Here is an 18,235-nt window from a genome sequence, read left to right as displayed (position 1 = left end):
AATAATACATTATAATAAATAAATAAAAATAAAATTGAGGAATACAAATTCATTAGTTTAATTAACAGGACTTTTAAGAGTTAAAAAGTTTAGAATGGTCTATTGTGTTAAATAACCTGGCCCACATAGATCTTGTTGTTAGGCAGTTATGGAAGACATATGGAATGTATCCAACTTAAAATTTTGTCTTTACACACCAAAAGACCTTTCAGGGTGGTTTCAATTAAAATAAATTTGCCAGATTATCTGCAGTAGTGCTATTGCTGTGCTGCATATTTATAAAATCATACATAACTGGTGGAACACTAAAATATAGTTTTTAAAATGCAATTTATTGGAAAGAATTAGCATTTTGGCAAGCAGTTGTGAATTTATTTATTCTGACTGGGATTACAGGTTAGCCAAATATTTTTTCCTTTAAAAGCCATATTTATAACCAGTGTGCAGGCAGACAATAAGAGAAGAGCAAGCAATGTTGATTCCTTTGTGCTTTTAGAGATCTGCATTCTGCTTCACAGACCTACATCTCTATATGTACGAATGATGTGATCCAGTGCATAGCCAGGCTAAGTGTGGCCTCATTTGCCACTTGTATTTGCAGGTTTTGGTAATAGTGTACTTCCTCACATATGTGCCTTTTTGCTTTATGCCTTCTACAAAACTATGGTTGATCTGACATTTGAAATAGAATGAGGCCACACTTTTTTGAAAATACTGATATGACACTCAAGTGGAAATGGTGACTATCTGAGTATCAGCTTAAAGTGTTTAAGAATACTGTGCATTCTTTCAGGAGCACTTGGATAAGACAGATTAATCAGAAAAATGCAATTGACAATGCCCTTTGGGAGGAAGCTTTACAGGGAGCACTGCATGTGTGTGTATGATGTGAGCCATTTAACCACTGGATTTATTTTTCAACACTTGTCAGTTTAACTTTTCTTCAGCATGTTACTATAGCTCATAGAAAGTACAAATATATTTAGTCACAAACACCTTTGCATTTGTTTGGTTCATGTTCAAGAAGTGGATATTCAGCCATATAGTGTGAAATTGACTGGCTTGCTTTTTGTGTGGTAACTCATTACCCTTATGTAATCCTCTATCTTGTTTTGACAATTACACTGAAAGTGAGAAGGTGTATACTGTTATGAAGAGGAAATATGGTGCTAAAGAAGCCACTTCTACTGCTCTGTAGTTAGCAGCAACAATAGTTCCTTTTGTTGGTGGTCCTCTCAGTTTTCAGGAGGCAGAACAAAAGAGTCCAGTACTTGTGTTGATTGGTCTCCAGCATATATCAGGGACTACAGCATGGAAGTTGACAGCTCATCACATGCTACACATCCCTCTGGAGCCAGTGTTGAACTAATGCTCTGGCATGAATGTGAGGGTGCTCTGTGGGAAATTCTGGCTTTCAGATGAGATCAAAGTTCTCTGCAAGTTACAAAGTTTCAGAAAGCTGGAGGGTTCTTAATCCTGGTGCTCCAGCCAAACAGTAGTTTTGGCGTAACTACTTATTTAGCTGCAGTTTTATATGTTAACACTACCTCTTACTTTGTATATCAAATGCTGTGTGGGGCTATCTCTCCTTTTCTCTAGAGGTAGCTGAGTTTTATGTGTTTTTGTAAAGTGTGAACATCATCTATATTTTGTGGTACTTGTGTTCGTACAAACTATTTGAGACAAAATATACTAATAAGTAAAAATATTCAAAATGTTCCCACATTTGGCATTAATAGATTCTGACTTAGGCTTGTTTTCTGTTATAATGAACTCTACAGGTCCCGAACAATTTTAATGATTTCAAAGATAGCTGAATGCATTAAAATTTTTAGGAACTAATTACATCATTCATTATTATTATTTCAAGGAGAAGAAATAAACAACCTTTGTATTGTTCTTTTGCACAGTTATAAATAGATTAAAGTTTTCTGGTCTTGCTAAATGCTTGCATTGAAAATTTTTCAGTTAAAACAGATAGAATAAGTGGTTGTTGCTGCATGGTTTGCACAGTTATTACACAATAGATTTGCTTTGCTGAACTGACAAAAATATTAAAAAAAAAGCTATTTTCAAAATTTTCTGTAGAGAGGATATTTTTAAAGTAATAGCATTGCCTAAAATAACTATGTGTTGATTTAAAATTACATTACAAATAAAAGGACCGGGATGATCTTCCTCTCTTTTTCCCACGGACTAACCCTAGCCTAATCTTTTGTTCTTCCAAGGTATCCTTGCTTAGTCTGAGAATGTTTTTGTGGTACAAAATGCTGTGTTCGGTAAAGAACTCACCTCTCCGATTCAGCCGCGCTGTGTTCTGTTATCCTAGAGGTGGTGCTGTCTCCAAGGTAGCCGAGGGAAGGGGAGAGAAGGGAAAAGGAATTAACTGAATCTTGTGAATCCTAATCTATGTCCTGGGATAGATCAGAGTATACAGATGTAGGAAAATCAAATAAAGCCCACTGACGTGAAGAAAGTGAAGTTATGGGAGAGAAGGTCGGACTGGGAGACAATCTTACCAGTAGTGAGAGAAGATAAACAACTGTTGGGCTGTCTTTGAAGCAGTGCTTCATGGTGCTGTGTATAGAGAAGTGTTGCCAGCATAAAGACCATTGCAGTCACTGATCAGCAAATGCACTATTTTCCAACCTGAATGATTCTGTGGTTCTAGAGAGAGAACTCACTTGTTGTGCCTATGCGCGTGTTTCAGTTGTTCAAGACAAAGCAACTGTAGGATGAATATATAATTAATTATCCTACACAGTTCTAGAGTATGAGTGCAGACAGCACCTATGAGCCCTGCAGGAGATGGATTGAGTCCTCTTTAGGTATGTAGAGACAGTCTAAATCTTAGATCGTGTTTTGGGAGGATCCATAGTTCACATGATTTCTGTAACGTCTGCAAGACAGAAGGCACTTTGGTACCTCCACACTTCTGCACAGTTTACTTCAGCTCTAAATAGCATATGTTCATTGCTACTGCATGTAAATTTCTGCTTGCAGTACATGCTGTTCTTCTCTCTGGGGTGCTAAACGGACTGCCATTCATTTTGACATTCCGTTCAAACTACTTATGTATTTTTTAAAAAACCCTCTGTGGTCTTGCTTGCTGTAGCCTGATCTCTGTTTGCCTAGCACAGGCTGACACCCTTTCCATTTAGACATTGTCCTCATGCTTGTGAGAGAATTCTCCTTTACACCTCATTCCATTTGGAACAGTTTTCTGTGACTGCTTTTTGACTTTCGTGCTGTTTTCAGAGCATAGCTGAAAACACATGTTGGTTTTTCCATTACAGTTCCTCAAATTTTCACTTACCCTGCTGTTATTTAATTCTTAAGGTTTTACGATTAACATAACTGCATGGGGCATTTTTTAATTTTTGTATATAAAAGATGCAACACGAAGTGCAGTACCTCTGAGCCTTCTCTAGCATAGTTTCTATCAATGAAACTCTGTACATCGGGAGTTTGGTATTTTGAAATAATATATTGTTGCTGTCCTGGGTGACCTTTTTCTCTCAAGGTGGCATTTGCTTGTCTTGGCTCATTTGTAGTTTTGTTAAGCTACGCTAAAAAAGGGGAGGGGGGTGAAATCTGGCAGTTTTCCTCCTTTTTCTTAATGTGTTTGGTGCAAATAAGTTCATTCTGCTTATGTACTGACAGAAGGTTTGGAAAATTACAGGAGTAATATACGTTCACCTGACAATACAGACAAAGGGTTTTGATGGTGGATATTGCCAAAAGTGGAAAGGGATGAGAGAGTTTAAGTGGTTCCTAGTGCATAGAAGAGACTTGATCTGCCAGTTAGAAGACTTCACAAACAGTATTATTTTGTCATGCTAAATAGTAGGTGGAAAATTCGTTGAGGCTAAGCAAAAAATATTTTTGTGCATCCTTCCTTTGGACAGCTTGACCTTCTGTGGTTATTAAGGTAGGAAATCAGGAGATGCTTTGCGGCAGTTGTTTATTTCCTTTCCTCTATGCCTCATCATCTCCACTCAAGTGTGATTTTTTCCTTTTTTCCTTTTGGTACTGTTCCATAGCCCTGGTCAGAATATTGTTGCAAAAGAACAAGTTTTAATGTTCTCTTAAAATAATTGAAGTTTGTATGTTTCCACAGTTGCCCCAGCTACAGTTACTTGCATATGATTCATTAGGCTGTAACTCATGCTAGGCTCTTTCCCAGAGAATTAACCTATTAATATGGTGTAGTAACTGTGTTATGACCATAAACAAGTACTTGGATGTGACCCTTAAGCTATATCCTTTTGAAAGGGACAAACAGAAAATCTGAGCAACATTTAGATTAATGAAAAGTATGCTGTTCTAGAACATCCTCCAGTTTATCAAAACATGAGTGATGTAATTCATGGGTACTAACAGTACAATCATGTTAAATTGCATTAATAAGATCCACTTATGGATGATTTATTTACAGATAAAGATATCAGCAGATAGAGCAAAGTTGCAGGTGTAAGTAAAAAGTACTGAATTGATGATGGTTACATACGACTGTTCTCACGTGTCTCAGTGAAATGATTTTTCTTTCCTCAGCATAAATACCAGGGTGTAAGGTGGGAGGTTTGGCTCAAAATCTCAAGTACCTAAAAATGTCGAGTATGTAATATGTGCTGTGTATGTACAAATGTTCTTTTTATTTACAGGTATCTTGAACTGGTACTACTATGTGTCTATGCCAATGCCAGCATCCACATTCACTATTGCTGTAGGGTGCTGGCAGGAAGTTAAAGAGCAGTCCTTCGCAGCTGCTGTTCCAACAAACGTGGAGTTTTTCCTGCCATCTTCACAAGCTGATTTCAGGTTGGTGTTTACAATATTGTTGAAAAATAAGATATATGGGTAGATTTTCCATTTACTCTGTGGAATGTGAAAATGAGTCATATTAGCACAGGAATCAAAACAGAACTTGTTTAATCTGAACAGAAAAATCTTGACAGGAAAATAATTCCAAAGGCATTATTTCATGGGTATGGGTGCGGTTCTTTTTATGTCAAAACAAGCTGCTTGGTGAGCAACACGGTTCATAAATCCCACTGTCCTCTGGATTTGCACTCTGCATCCTGTGTCACTTAATGCCCTGCTGCAGCAATGTCAGGTCCTGTTCCATTTCTTGCAGTGCCTGGCTGTAAGATCTTTCATGTTACTAGATTCAGTCCATCTTGGATACCTGATGTCCCCTAATGCAATATTACCTACTCATTTGCTTTTTTCTTCTGGTCCAGTCCCATCATATCTTTAGAGCTGGCCTGTGCAGTCGCTTGCCTGGGATGATGTGTACCGACTGGGTGCATTACAGACCTGTTACAGTGGTCTCTTAAAATAGAATTGGACCAATGATGCTTTTAAATTAAAAAATACCCAGTGAGCTAGTACATGAGAGTGGCTACTTAGCTGTCTTTGACCAAATAAAGAGAAATGTAATTCTTTTGGTTACATCTATTCCTCCTTCCAATCTAGTCAAAACTTCTTACTGAGTGTAAATTATTACAGACTGGTGAATGAACAAAACATGCCTGAAAATGAGATTTGAAGCTAGAAAATCAGTCTCAGGAGAAATATCACTTATTTCAGGTATATTCACTATAGTTATCAGAAGTCTCAGACATGGCACTTGGTTTCCTCACATATTACTCTCAGCTGTTCAAATTCATAGAGTCATAGAATCACAGAACAACCCAGGTTGTAATGGACCTTGAAAGTTCATTTAGTCCAGTCCTTCGTGGGAAGAGGAGCTTAGGTGACGATACTTAGCATCCATTGGCCATGTGGCTTCTTGTGGAAAGAGAGGTCTTGTGCTCTTTGTAGATGCCCTTTAAGTACTGGAATACTGTGATGAGGTCCATTCCCTCAGTTCAGGAAGGATATTGAAGTGCTGGAGTGGGTCCAGAGAAGAGCAATGAGGCTGGTGAATGGACTCAAGCACAAGTGCTATGAGGAGAGGCTGAGGGAGATGGGGTTGTTTAACCTGGAGAAGAGGAGGCTCAGGGGGGACTTATCACCCTCTACAACTACCTGAAAGGAGGTTGGAGTCAGGTGGAGGTTGGTCTCTTCTCCCAGGCAACCAGCAGTAGGACAAGAGGGCACAGACTCAAGCTCTGCCAGGGGAGGTTTAGGTTACATATTAGGAAAAGATTTTTTACAGAAAGAGTAATCAGGCATTGGAATGGGCTGTCCAGGGAGGTGGTGGATTCACCATGCGTGGAGGTTTTCAAGGTGAGACTGGATGTGGCACTTAGTGCCATGGTCTAGTAACGACAGTAGGGTTGGACTGAATGATCCTTGAGGTCTCTTCCAACCTGGTTGATTCTATGATACTGTGATTCTATGATCCTTCTCCCTCTCCTCGTTTTAGTTATACATGCCTATGTTTATAGGTTTGATAAACTTCTAGAAATTGTTTTGTGTTTATTTCTTTGCTATTTATATGTTTATAATGTGATTTCCTCTACAGAAATATGCTGTAGATGTACTCTGCATATTCCCCCCTAATGTACAGCACATTCTGTAATAGGAATTTTTATTGATTTGGTGCAAAAGATTATTCTGACCCAGTGTTGATAGAATAAATATAAGTTTCCACTTTTTGTCAAACTTCTGAAAAAAAAGGAAATATTTTTGTAACTTTTTGTAGCAAAAGTAGGTCCAACTTTCAGTCAGTGTGGTGGTCATTGTTATGAGTTGATCTGTGTGATGGTTATTGGATGAGTTCATTGGCACATATGGTATGATGTGTCTGCAGCAGTTGAGTTAGGGACAGTGGAAGAAACAGAACTAACGTGTCTTGCGAAAAAAATTACCAAGAAAATTCCAAAAGTCCCTTGCAATTGTGATGTCTATTATGCATAGACAAAAAAAAGGAGAGCCCAAGTGTGCTAGGTTGTTTTGCAGCTAATTAGGTCATAAAAATCCATATCCTCAAAAATATGCTCTTGCAGTAATATCCAGTTAATCTTTACTTGGGGGTTAGCACAACAGAGAGTGTCACTTGTTTTATTCATTAAGACTAGGTAAGCAAACCAACATTATGGACAGTGTCAGACATTTCGAGAAAGGATGTGAAATGCACAGACAAGCAAATGTTAAGCCTGTGTCTCAGATAAGATAATGGAGATAAACTCCAGGGCAGGAAGGAAAGCTGTTGAAATGTGTAATGTAATTTGTATCCAGTTGCCAGTGAGTTTGACATAAGGAGACTGTATCGAAGTAAATGTTAAATGGAGCAACGGTGTTTATAACGTTCTTATCTGCTTGTGGTCATTAAAGACTTGGCAATTTTCACAAGAGATAGGGTGCTAGCTTTCATGTTCCTGCCTAATCACAGCTCTGATAATCAAATACAAAGTGACATTGTTTTAGAGCAGAAATATACTGGGTTAGACCACGCTTGGAAAAAAAGTTGTGTAGAGGTGGATGTGGTTTCATTGCATATGTAATCAATGAAAGGGCTCAGAGACCACTTTCTTTGACAGAAAGACTTACGTAAGGTGCTTCAGTAAAATCTCAACATTTTCTACATGGTATCATTTTATTTTCTGCGTCAGCACTCACCTGGAGCATGATTTCCCAAGTATAAATGCTTTGTGCAATACTCAGTGCTTTGCCTGTCCAGGCATAGTAGAACCAGTTTCCTTAAATTGAAATTTTAAACCAAGGAGAGGCTCTGCACTATGCAGAAGACAGGCTAACAGGTGAAAACATGAAGCAGATTTCTGTTGAGATATGAGTCTATTTGGGCAGATAACTTATTGTGAAGGTATGACTCAGTGTTTAGGAAGGATTTGATTTACCCCTCCTTTCTTCCAGGTACAGCTATGAATAGCCTATAAAAGTAATGTAAAGTAAGCTTGAGCCTAATGTAATACTTTTTAATGTCTACCATGATAAGCCTGAATTGTTAACTACTGTTGGTTTTTACTTTAGAAAAAAAATCAGTAAAAGTTTCTGGAGAATTTTAGTAAAAACAACAGAAAAATTGCCCCTTGGAAATTCATTCTAATAGCACCTACTGTTTGTGTTAACATATGTTAATATGTATAGAATTTTAGTTTCATAATCAAGTTTGAATAGGAATTTTCTGAATAAATATTTTTGGATTGTTGTTAGTTTTCTTTACACATAGAACACTCTTTGATGCATGTCTATTATAAAAACAAGGTTTGACTAGTCTCTTTTTTCAGTTGTGACTAACAGGGATGTATTTCACCATGCTGCACATGTGTGAACAGTGTGAGAATACAAGTGAGGTGGCTTTGTGCCAATTAACTCTGTCATTCTGATGTCTAGAGAAGAGCACAGTCAGTTGTGCACGTTTCTGATACCACATTAAACTTTTTTTTTTTTTTTTTTTTGTTATTGTCAGATGGCATGAAGAAATCTGTGGTCATGTGGAATATCCCTGCCGGTTCCAAAATCCTGCTGCCAGGTTGCAGGCAGTCATTCCTTATAGAGTCTTTGCTCCCTGGTGCCTTATGGAACTCTGTGAAGAGTGTTTGCTTCCACTGATTCCGAAGTGCCTCTCAGCTGCTTACACCACGCTGGGTACCCACCCCTTTTCCAGGCTTGATGTTTTGATAGTTCCTTCCAACTTTTCCAGCCTGGGAATGGCTAGGTAAAGAAACTTCTTGATATTTCATCTTCTGTATTTTCTTAGGCTCCTTTTCATCAGCTAGTTAACAGTGTCAAGTTGCTGTCAATATAAAGTTTCTGTGCTGTTTTTCTTAAACCAAATTTAAAACTCTTTCTGACTTTGTGTGAGTAAGTTTGTTTGCATCCTTCTTGATCTTTAATTTTAGTTTTAACAGGGCTCAGGGAAGGAAACTATGAGCTTATTAGACATGGGGGTCTGAATTTCATCATTTGCCAAAGCGAAGTTCTTTTATTGGTTCTATTGATTTAAATACTTGATGCTGCCGTGATTTTGTCTTGTTTTCTTTTGGCATTGATTTTACCTTTATGTTTTGACAGAACAAAAGCATGTTAAAATCTAGATTTAGAGTTCATTCATAAGCCTTTTGTGATTTAAAATTTTCTAGTCATACACTGATCTTCAGAAGAGGAGTGTGGCAAACTGTAAAAATTACAGTATCAAGTTTTCATGGAATTGTGAAGAATAATAAGCTTAATAAAATGATTTTGGTTTTACAGTATAATTTCCAGTTGTGCGAGGACAATAGAGTTTTATCTCTGTGAGCTGTAAAGCAAAGCCTAGCAACTGAAACTTCCCGTTCACTTTTTATTATTTCTTTAAAAAATGTATATTCAAGTTGGTAATGAGATAATGTTTGATAATAGCAGAGAATGAAACACTATTTTGTTCACTGTTTGCCTAGTTCCAGTAGTAGAGTAGATTCCTTTTTGCAGATAGACAAAACATCAAAGGGAAGAAATAAAGGCAAAGCTCTCTTAGAAAGATGAGGACTGAAAGGAAACCTATATTCGCAGACTGTTGGGTTTGTATTTTGGAGCTCTTGGGTCAGTTGTTGAGTAGGTTTGATATCCAAAGCAGATATACATTAATTGCCACTTCAGGTGCATAGATGAACAAGAATCACAGAACCACAGAATGGTTTGGTTTGAAAGGGACCTTAAAGATCATACAGTTCCAACCCCCACATCATGAGCAGGGACACCTTCAAGTAGACCAGGTTGCTCAGAGCTCCATCCAGCCTGGCCTTGAATAGTTCCAGGGATGATGAGTCTACATGTTGGGCTTCACACTCACCAGTGTCCCCAAGCCCTTCTCCTCAGGCCTGCTCTCAATTCATTCTCCACCCAGCTGTGTGTGTGCTTGGGAGTACCCTGATCCAGATGCTGGACCTTGCATTTGGTCTTGTTGAACTTCATGAGGTTGACATCAGCTCACCTCTCAAGCCTGTCAGAGTTCCTCTGGATGGCATCTTTTTCCTCCAGCATGTTGACTGCCTCAGGCAGCTTGGTGTCATCACTGAATTTGCTGAGGGTGCACTTGATCCCACTGTCCATGTCACCAGCAAAGATTTTTGTGCCGCTCCCAATACCAACCCTTGAAGAATGCCACTTGTCACAGGTCTTTGCTTGGACATCAGACTGTTCGCTGCGACTTTATGAGTGCGACCATCCAACCAATTCCTTATCCACCAAGTGGTCTATCTGTCAAATCTATGTCTTTCCAGTTTAGAGACAAGGATGTTGTGTGGGACAGTCTCCAATGCTTTGCATATGTCCAGATAAATGGCGTCAGTTTTTCTTCCCCAATCCACCCCTGCAGAGAAGGCCACCAAATTTGTCCGGCGTGATTGCCCTTAGTGAAGCCATGTTGGCTGTCACCAGTCACCCTATTTTTGATGTGCCTGTGCATTGTTTCCAAGAGGATCTGCTCCATGATCTTGCTGGATCTTGAGGTAAGACTGACTTGCCTCTAGTTCCCTGGATCTTACTTTTACACCTCTTTAAACATAGGGGTTACATTTCATCTTTTCCAGTCTGTGGGAACTTCACTGATGCCAATAAGATCATGGCCCTGCAGGCATGTGTACATTTCTAACTCCTCTTGTTTATTCCCCATGCTGCGTGTATTAGTATAGAGGCTTATAAGTTGGTCCTCAGCTGGATTGGCTGAATTCCTTTGTGGTGCCCTTCCAGTGCTTTTGTGCTAACCTATGATCTCTGTCCAGGCTCTGGGCATCTCTCACTGGCACTGAGATGAGTGGCACAAACTGGTATGAGTGGGATGGATTGAGGTTCCCCTCCCATAGCAACTTTAGTTTCATCTGCTTGGAAAGCCTATGATTGAAGATACTCTTCCAATTCTCTAATAGATGTACCCCATCAGCCCCCAGTAGACCAGGTTTCTCAAAGTGAGTCCCATTGTTTAAGTACCCAAATCTCTGGCTGTGGCACCAGTCCTGTGATCTTTTGTTGATTTGCCAGATTCAACTTGCCCTTTCAAGCAGTAGAAGTTTTTTCCTACAGCTTTCTTCTTTCAATTCTCCTTTGGGTTAACAGTAGAAAATTATGCTGGCACATAACAGTATTGTGTAGTTTTAAGTATAAATTCACTTGCTTTTTTTACTTTATGAAGATCTAGAAAATGTAAAACTTAATCATTCAGTGACTCTTCTCGGTCATTGCTTTGTAGATAATCTTTTACCGGTTGATGAGTTTTCAGTGATAGTTCTTTGCTCCATGCTCCATCAGCTGGCTTTGGTCACCAATCACAGATTATATTCTCTGGTGCTTTGCATAGTGGTTTGATTTGGAGTCAAGTGTGGTGTTGTGTACTATGTTCTTGAAGCCATATGAAATTTGTAGGGCTGCTTAGCAATCTTACCTGACTTCAAAGGCATAGTACGAAAGAGTTGACACAGGTCTTTATGGATCATTGCTGTAATTGAGGAAGAAATGGGCCATTTTACCTAACTGTGTGTTAAGAACAGTGATCTGTGGAACCTTGAAGGGCAAGACACATATAGTACAAAATGAAAGAGGAAGGGGAAAGATACATCTGAGCCAAAATCACAGCACACAATAGGAGAAATCTTCAAAATTCAGTTGTTGATACGCTACTGCTCTTTGGGAAGTTGTCAGTGCTTTCCCTGCATGTACCTTTCCAGAACTTACATGGAAAAGATGCCTGCAGGGTATTCTGTTGCAAAACTATCTGTGGTTATCTGAGTCCTGACTGTGTGTTTGGAATACTATAATTGTACTTTCTTTATGAAGGAGATGAGAAAAACCTATGCTTTTATTCTGTTTTGCTGCTTCTAACCTCTGTCTGTTCCAAGCGATCCATATCGTTGAATAGAAGTAAAGGATGAAAGAATGGGCATGCACAATTCATGACGCTTTTCATTCAAGAATTCATCTAGCCAAACACATTCAAATTTTTCAAAATTTAAATAATCTAAGAAATAATTTAAGCTGTTTATATGTCAAGCTGTATTTGTCCAGGAGATAATCATAATAGCCTGTTTGTTCTTGTTTTCTGTGGCTTTTCAAATAAAGGGTTCTATGTATATAGCAAGCTACTTAAATGGTTAAATCCTGTGCATGCTATGATAATTGCCTAAATGACTTCAGTTAACAATAAGCTATGTGCAAAACCATGTCCAAACCCACATAAAGAAGAAAAGTTAGCTATTCCCTTGGGTTAAGAAGGGTGCTGTATATTTATTTTTTTATCTTGTAGTCTATCTGTAACAGCATAAACATAACACAGCATACCAGCACAAAGGAGCTGTTGTTTTGAGAATTCTAATTGTACTTCTGTCTGTTAGGGAAGGAAGCAGTCATAAATTTTAGTCATTATCTAAAGTATCAAGGCCTTACAGCATTTGGCACTTTTCTTTGTCTGTTCCTCATTAGCTGATACTTACTGTGCTTTCCATATCCCAAAATACTTCCTTATATTTATGAGGGATGTTTCCCCAACATTTTAGACTGGTATGAAACAATGATAGCTCTTGCACAGAGTGACCTAATTAGGCATTTTAAGCTGTCTATTTCAATGATTGCTAATGTGGGTCAGCTGCATTACTCTTGAAGTCTGGCAGATGCTTCATGAGAAAAACTGTAGTTGAAAGCATATTCATATTACCTGTGCTTTCTGTGCATACGTTCATGTGTTTTTTAGTTTGCTATGGGCTTCTGTATGAAAATGGGATCTTGCCTGTATATAATAATTGCAGTCATCCTCTCTTGCTTCCTGCAGATCTTTGAAGCTGGAGGACTTAGTTTTGCGCTTTGTCTTGGTTTTATACTGTTTTATTTCAAGCGATTCAGTATGACTTCTCCTAAATTCATGCTTGTAAAACCAGGATGTGGCCTACATGTCTTTGTTGATGATACAGTGTTAAACTGTACATAAATTAATAAAGCACTGTGGACCAAATTTAAATAGCTTAAAAGTCAGAGGTTCAATGCTTTCTGTAGAATGTTGAGAGGCTTGTGAAAACCTAACAGCACTTAATTATCCAGTTTCAGTAGCAGAAGGGAGTGAATTGTATTAAAAAGCATAGGGAAATGTGTCAGACTGCAAGGCCCTAGAACTGCTGATTGGTTTATTCACAGAAGATGTCCCTGGCCTCACACTACACTGAAAGGTGTGCATTGTTTATGTACTGAGAGAACTAAGAGGTTAAAATCAGGAGATTAAAAGTAGCACCATGTTTTGATGCTGTTGATGATGATATGCTACTCCCTGAGGAATTGTCAACCCCACTGGCATTTAAATATTAGAGATATTTCACAGTTGCACATGCTCTCATATGAGCCAATAGTTACTCATGTGAACAAAGCTGAATGAAAGACTTCAGATTAAAAACAGGGTCTGTGTGTCCCGAGCTTGTTTGTGCTCTTCGATCAGTTCATTCCCAGTCCAGTTTTGCTGATCACTTTTGAAAACCGAATGTTGTGAAATCTCTTCCCACTGACCTACAACTTAATTTCCTTTCCTTTTGTCAGAACCTGAAGAGACTCTGAATTCTGTGTTGTTTTTCATTCCCTGAGGAAAAACATTCTTTCAAATACAGAAACTTTTGATGCCACCTGAGCCTGTACTTGAGACTTTGACTTCTCTTGCAGTGTTTAATTGCGTAAGTCCTTTCAACAATCACGTCAATCTCTGTGGCATTAGAAACCGCTTAACAGCTTTCTAGTTCTTCAGAGTAACCGTGCCAATACATATTTTACTGCCCTGGGGGTTGGAAGCCTTCTTTTGCATTTAGTTGCATTGTTTCTTTTTGAAACAATGGTTTTCAAAGTTTTTTTGTTTCAAGCACACATTGTTTAAATAACATAAGATTACTGCTTTTTCTGTTTGAATACTTTGTATCACAGTATGTTCTAATATAATAAATGTACTTTAGATGTACTAGTTTTGTAGTAAGTGCTAGACAAGGAAAAAGTCTTAGCCAAGCACTGTGTATCAATAACTTGACTAATCACATCACATGTTGCTGGGATCTAGGGTGGTGTGTTAAGAGAAGTGTCCCTTGGTGTGTACTATGCCCTTGTTTTTTCTTTAAATCGTTAGTACTAGTAATGACAGTGGGACAGATGGACATCTGGTCTTACCGGGTTTGTCTGTACTTACAATTTTGCCCAGCAGAGCTAGTAAATTAGATGAAACCAAAGAACTTCTGAGCAAGATATTGACATTATCAAAACAGGATCCTAATGTTAGATTATTTGAGTCCTATTTAGGTTCTAAATTTAGTGGCCTCATTTTCAACTATGCTGGACACTCTTAAAACCCAAATTGTGTTTGATGACAGAAACATAGAGGATGCATGGAATATTTGTAAATCAGGTCAACTTATATAGCCAGCTAAATATGGATTTAGCAACTCAGCTTTCAATTCCTATTTATAAAGATCTTATTCACTCTTCTCTCATGTAAATGGTCTCTGGTGTTTTAAGAGGAAAGAATATCCCTTTCTTCCAATGTGGTATGTCAGCGGAATTCTTGAGTCTTTTCAGTCCGTGTCACTAAGGTTGTCAACTTTTTAAATTGAAAAGGGAGAAGGTTCAAGCAGCCTTTTTGATCTGTGCCCTAATGGACACCATTTATCCATTCTGTATGTCTGCAGTGCTGTGATGGTAACTGATAAACCCATAGAAAATCAGTCAGCACTACTGGAAAACATTTAAGTGTCAATTTTTTTTTTTGTTATTACTGGCTATTCCTCCCTCCTTCTAACAGCCAAATTTTTTTCAACTATTTCTTACAATACCATGAAAATAAAAGACAGCTGATGACTGACAACTGCACATTTTAAGTATAAGATGTGAGACTATGATAGGGAAAGCCTTATTTGTTTAATGTATGGGATATCTACATATTTTAAATATGGTGGTGTAGGTTTTTTCCCCAGTGGTTGATCCCCCAGACATCTGAAAACCATGCCTTTCTTTTTTATGCTTGAATGTGCAAAAAATTATATATACAAATTATATATACTAATACATACTTAAACCAAACAGATACAAGTTGCTTTTGAATTTTATTTCCTCTTATGCTTGTGTTTTGCAATCTGACAGGCTGGGAAGTAGCATTTGAGGCTATGAAAAAAAAAAAATTTACTTTGGCTTTTTTCACAATACTTCTTACAGTGCCACAGCAATAGCTGCTTTTATATTTAATCCCTAAAGGGAGAGGTTCTATCACCACCACAGCTCATATGACATGTCCTTTTGCTTTAGTGTGATATTTCAACATAACATCTGTACGACAGTGTTTATTATTTTCCTTCCAGAAACAACAACGTAAAGTAGGAAACAATTTAGTAGTCCACTAAAACCATGGAAACAACTGCTGCAGCTTAAGATAGATTTCAATTTTGAATGGAAACCAAAATTCAGTGGGTACGAACATTAGTCTGTGCTGGACCACTCCTCAAGAGCACTCACCAGGACTTGATGAGATCCATATATGAACGTGTTTATGTCTTACATGAATCTATCAGGCATGACTTCCTTGATTATCAGTTTAAGTTGTACCTCTTTGTGGACATTAATGTGTAGAAGTTGAGTTTACAATACATCACAGCTATCTCTGATGCAACTTCTTCAGTTGTTTCAGTCATTCATTCTCTATGCTATCTGGCACAAAGATAATTGTAAAGACCTTTCTAATCTAGAAAGCAGCTTTTACCAAGTCTTAGTAGGTAAACTGAGAAAAGTACTATTTGTTCTTCTTTTTTAAAATATATAGTTAAATGGTAGATATGGTTAAATGATTGATGATAGTAAAGACCAAGAGGAGTCTCTGAAACCTGTTGTTGAACAGTTCCCAGGTGCTAATGTCAGTCTTTTTCACTGCAGCCTTGGTTTCAAATTTAAACAAAACCCCACCAAAACTGTGCAAACAAATTGCTGGCTTTATTTTCCTTTCATTTGTTTAGGGTTTTTGTTGTTGTTGTTTGGTTTTGTCTTGTTGCTAAAGAGACAGAAAAATGGAAGATAGTCTTAAAGACAGGGCTTTGAGATAGGAAGGAATGTGTCAGAAAAGTTGTGGACCAGCAAAGAGTTAAGATAACATAGAATTGTAGCAGGTAGTCAGTGCTGATGGGCTAAATTATGTTTCTCTGTATGGAAGTCTTCATAGCAGGTTGACTTAAGGTTCCCTAACCCCTTTCTCATGTGAGTAGTAGTTTGAGTACTTGCTGGTGACTTACCTCAGAGAAGGCCAAGAGATTTCACATTCCTACAAAACCATGATGCTGCTGAGCAAAAACTCTACCCAACTCCAGTCCTTCTGAGTAAAGGAATTGGTCCTGAGCTCCATCTTTTGCAACTGGCCAGGGAAGGTTTTTGATTGGTCACAGAGTTGGGTAGACAATCTTGTTTTGCCTCTGCTCCACTTGCCCACCCCTGGCCTAGAGCAATAGTTTAGTCTGCACTTGTGGCACTGTGCCCAGGTTTGGGCTGCCTGTTTTATGACAGAGACATTGACAAACTGGATAGAGTCTGTCAGACATCTGCTAAGATTATTGGCACATAGGAGGATATCTTGTCTGAGAGGAGGCTGATAGAGCTAGATTTGCTTAGCCTGGGAAAAGACAATACTGAGATTAATCACTGTCTCCTGCTACCTGAAGGAGTGACTGCAGAAGGAGCAAAGCCATGGTCCTCTCAGAGATGCACTGGGAAAATATATGAGGCAACATTCACAAGCTGTAGTAATGAATTTCAGACTAGTTGTAAGGAAACGAGTTTTCACAATTATTGTGGTTAAGCACTGAAACAGGTAGTCCAGGGAGCTTGTGGAACCTCCATCTTAGAAGGTGTTGAAAAGAGGTCTCTTTAAACTTGGCTTTTTCATAAGATTCCAAGCCTTCAATGCTTTTACCTGTGCTACTACCTTTCTTTTTAATTTCAGTTACAAATGGCACCTCCCTCTCCACGTTACACATATGACTCGTTCATGTTGCTGTGGTACTTTGAGAGCCTTTCAACAATTAAAGTATTTTTGCTTGCAGAAAATCTGGGAAAATAGTAGGAATGTACTCTTATTTCACAGAAAATTAACTGGTGTTTGTAGATGTTACAGGAGATCTTTCAAACACATGTTTCCTAATTCACATTTTCCTCTCCCATACCATGCCAAGGTTAAGTAAGGAACTGAGCCCATGTCTTTTGGACCCAAACTCAGTGTTCTAACATTGCGCCAGCCTTTCCAACCTTTTCTTGTTTGTAATAGTAGGTGCTAGCCACCTGCCAAGTTTGAAAGGCATGCTCCAAATTTCTGGGCTGCTAGTAGTAACAAAAGTCTCTCTTTGACTGAAATAATACATCGGGCTTCTGGTTTTTACTCTTGTTTATAAAAACACTGGAAGCATTTTCATTATTAACTCTAATGCTGAAAATGTAGGAGTTTCAGTACTTTAAGAATAATGAAAGCTATTGAAATTGGGGGTAAGGAATGGGATTTTTAGTGACACAGGGTCTAATACCCTGAAAAAGGGTTCTAACACTAATCATACTGCCTGCAGCCTCATCTTATATGCCATGTTTTTGCAGTATGGCAATAGACTGATTTTATTCACTTGCTTAGAAGTTGTTTCAGAATGTGGTTAAGCATTTGGAAATGCCTTATTTAGTGCCTGCAAGGTCCTTCTGCAGTATGATTAGTTCACAAAAACATTATCAATATATGCCATTGTGAATGGGAATGGTGGTTGTTTTGTTGGTTCTTTTCCTAGGTTAAGTAGTGCTAGTTTTTCTTATCTAATGTTGATTTTACTGGTAGACTTTTTGAATGAAGAGATGTATTTCTTATCTTTTTTTTCCTTTTTCCACTGAGAAACTATTTTAGGGTCGGTAAAATTACAATATGGGACATTTCATTAGTGGCTAGGTGTAAATGTGTCTGTCATGACTAATTTTCTGAGTCTTTTTACCTTTCTGATGATGTAGGTTGACCTCAGACTGAACCAGCAGGATAGACTTAGACAAGAAAAATGGCTTTAATTCATTCTCTTGTGCACCTCACAATCCCTTAAAGAAAACCCCTAGGGTCGGTAAAATTACAATATGGGACATTTCATTAGTGGCTAGGTGTAAATGTGTCTGTCATGACTAATTTTCTGAGTCTTTTTACCTTTCTGATGATGTAGGTTGACCTCAGACTGAACCAGCAGGATAGACTTAGACAAGAAAAATGGCTTTAATTCATTCTCTTGTGCACCTCACAATCCCTTAAAGAAAACCCCACAACAAAAATCAACAACTCTTT

General features: G+C 38.2%; 1 protein-coding gene across 1 annotated transcript in view; it reads left to right on the top strand.

Moving 5' to 3' along the window:
- Positions 1-2,773: 2,773 nt before the first annotated feature.
- The window catches only part of LOC103808645 (aminopeptidase O-like), a gene marked incomplete at its 3' end in the record, with an annotated part of 70,567 nt that continues 55,105 nt past the window's right edge, over positions 2,774-18,235 (top strand). Inside the window, exons 1-3 of the mRNA XM_009081442.1 lie at positions 2,774-2,828; positions 4,665-4,821; positions 8,381-8,629. Coding sequence (XP_009079690.1) covers positions 2,774-2,828; positions 4,665-4,821; positions 8,381-8,629 — 461 coding nt within the window. The remainder of the gene's footprint in view (positions 2,829-4,664; positions 4,822-8,380; positions 8,630-18,235) is intronic.

Source organism: Acanthisitta chloris, unplaced genomic scaffold (assembly GCF_000695815.1).
Source record: "Acanthisitta chloris isolate BGI_N310 unplaced genomic scaffold, ASM69581v1 scaffold1419, whole genome shotgun sequence".
Lineage (NCBI taxonomy): Eukaryota > Metazoa > Chordata > Aves > Passeriformes > Acanthisittidae > Acanthisitta > Acanthisitta chloris.
Note: the sequence above shows the minus strand (reverse complement) of the source record. Positions and strands in the feature narration are given on the sequence as shown.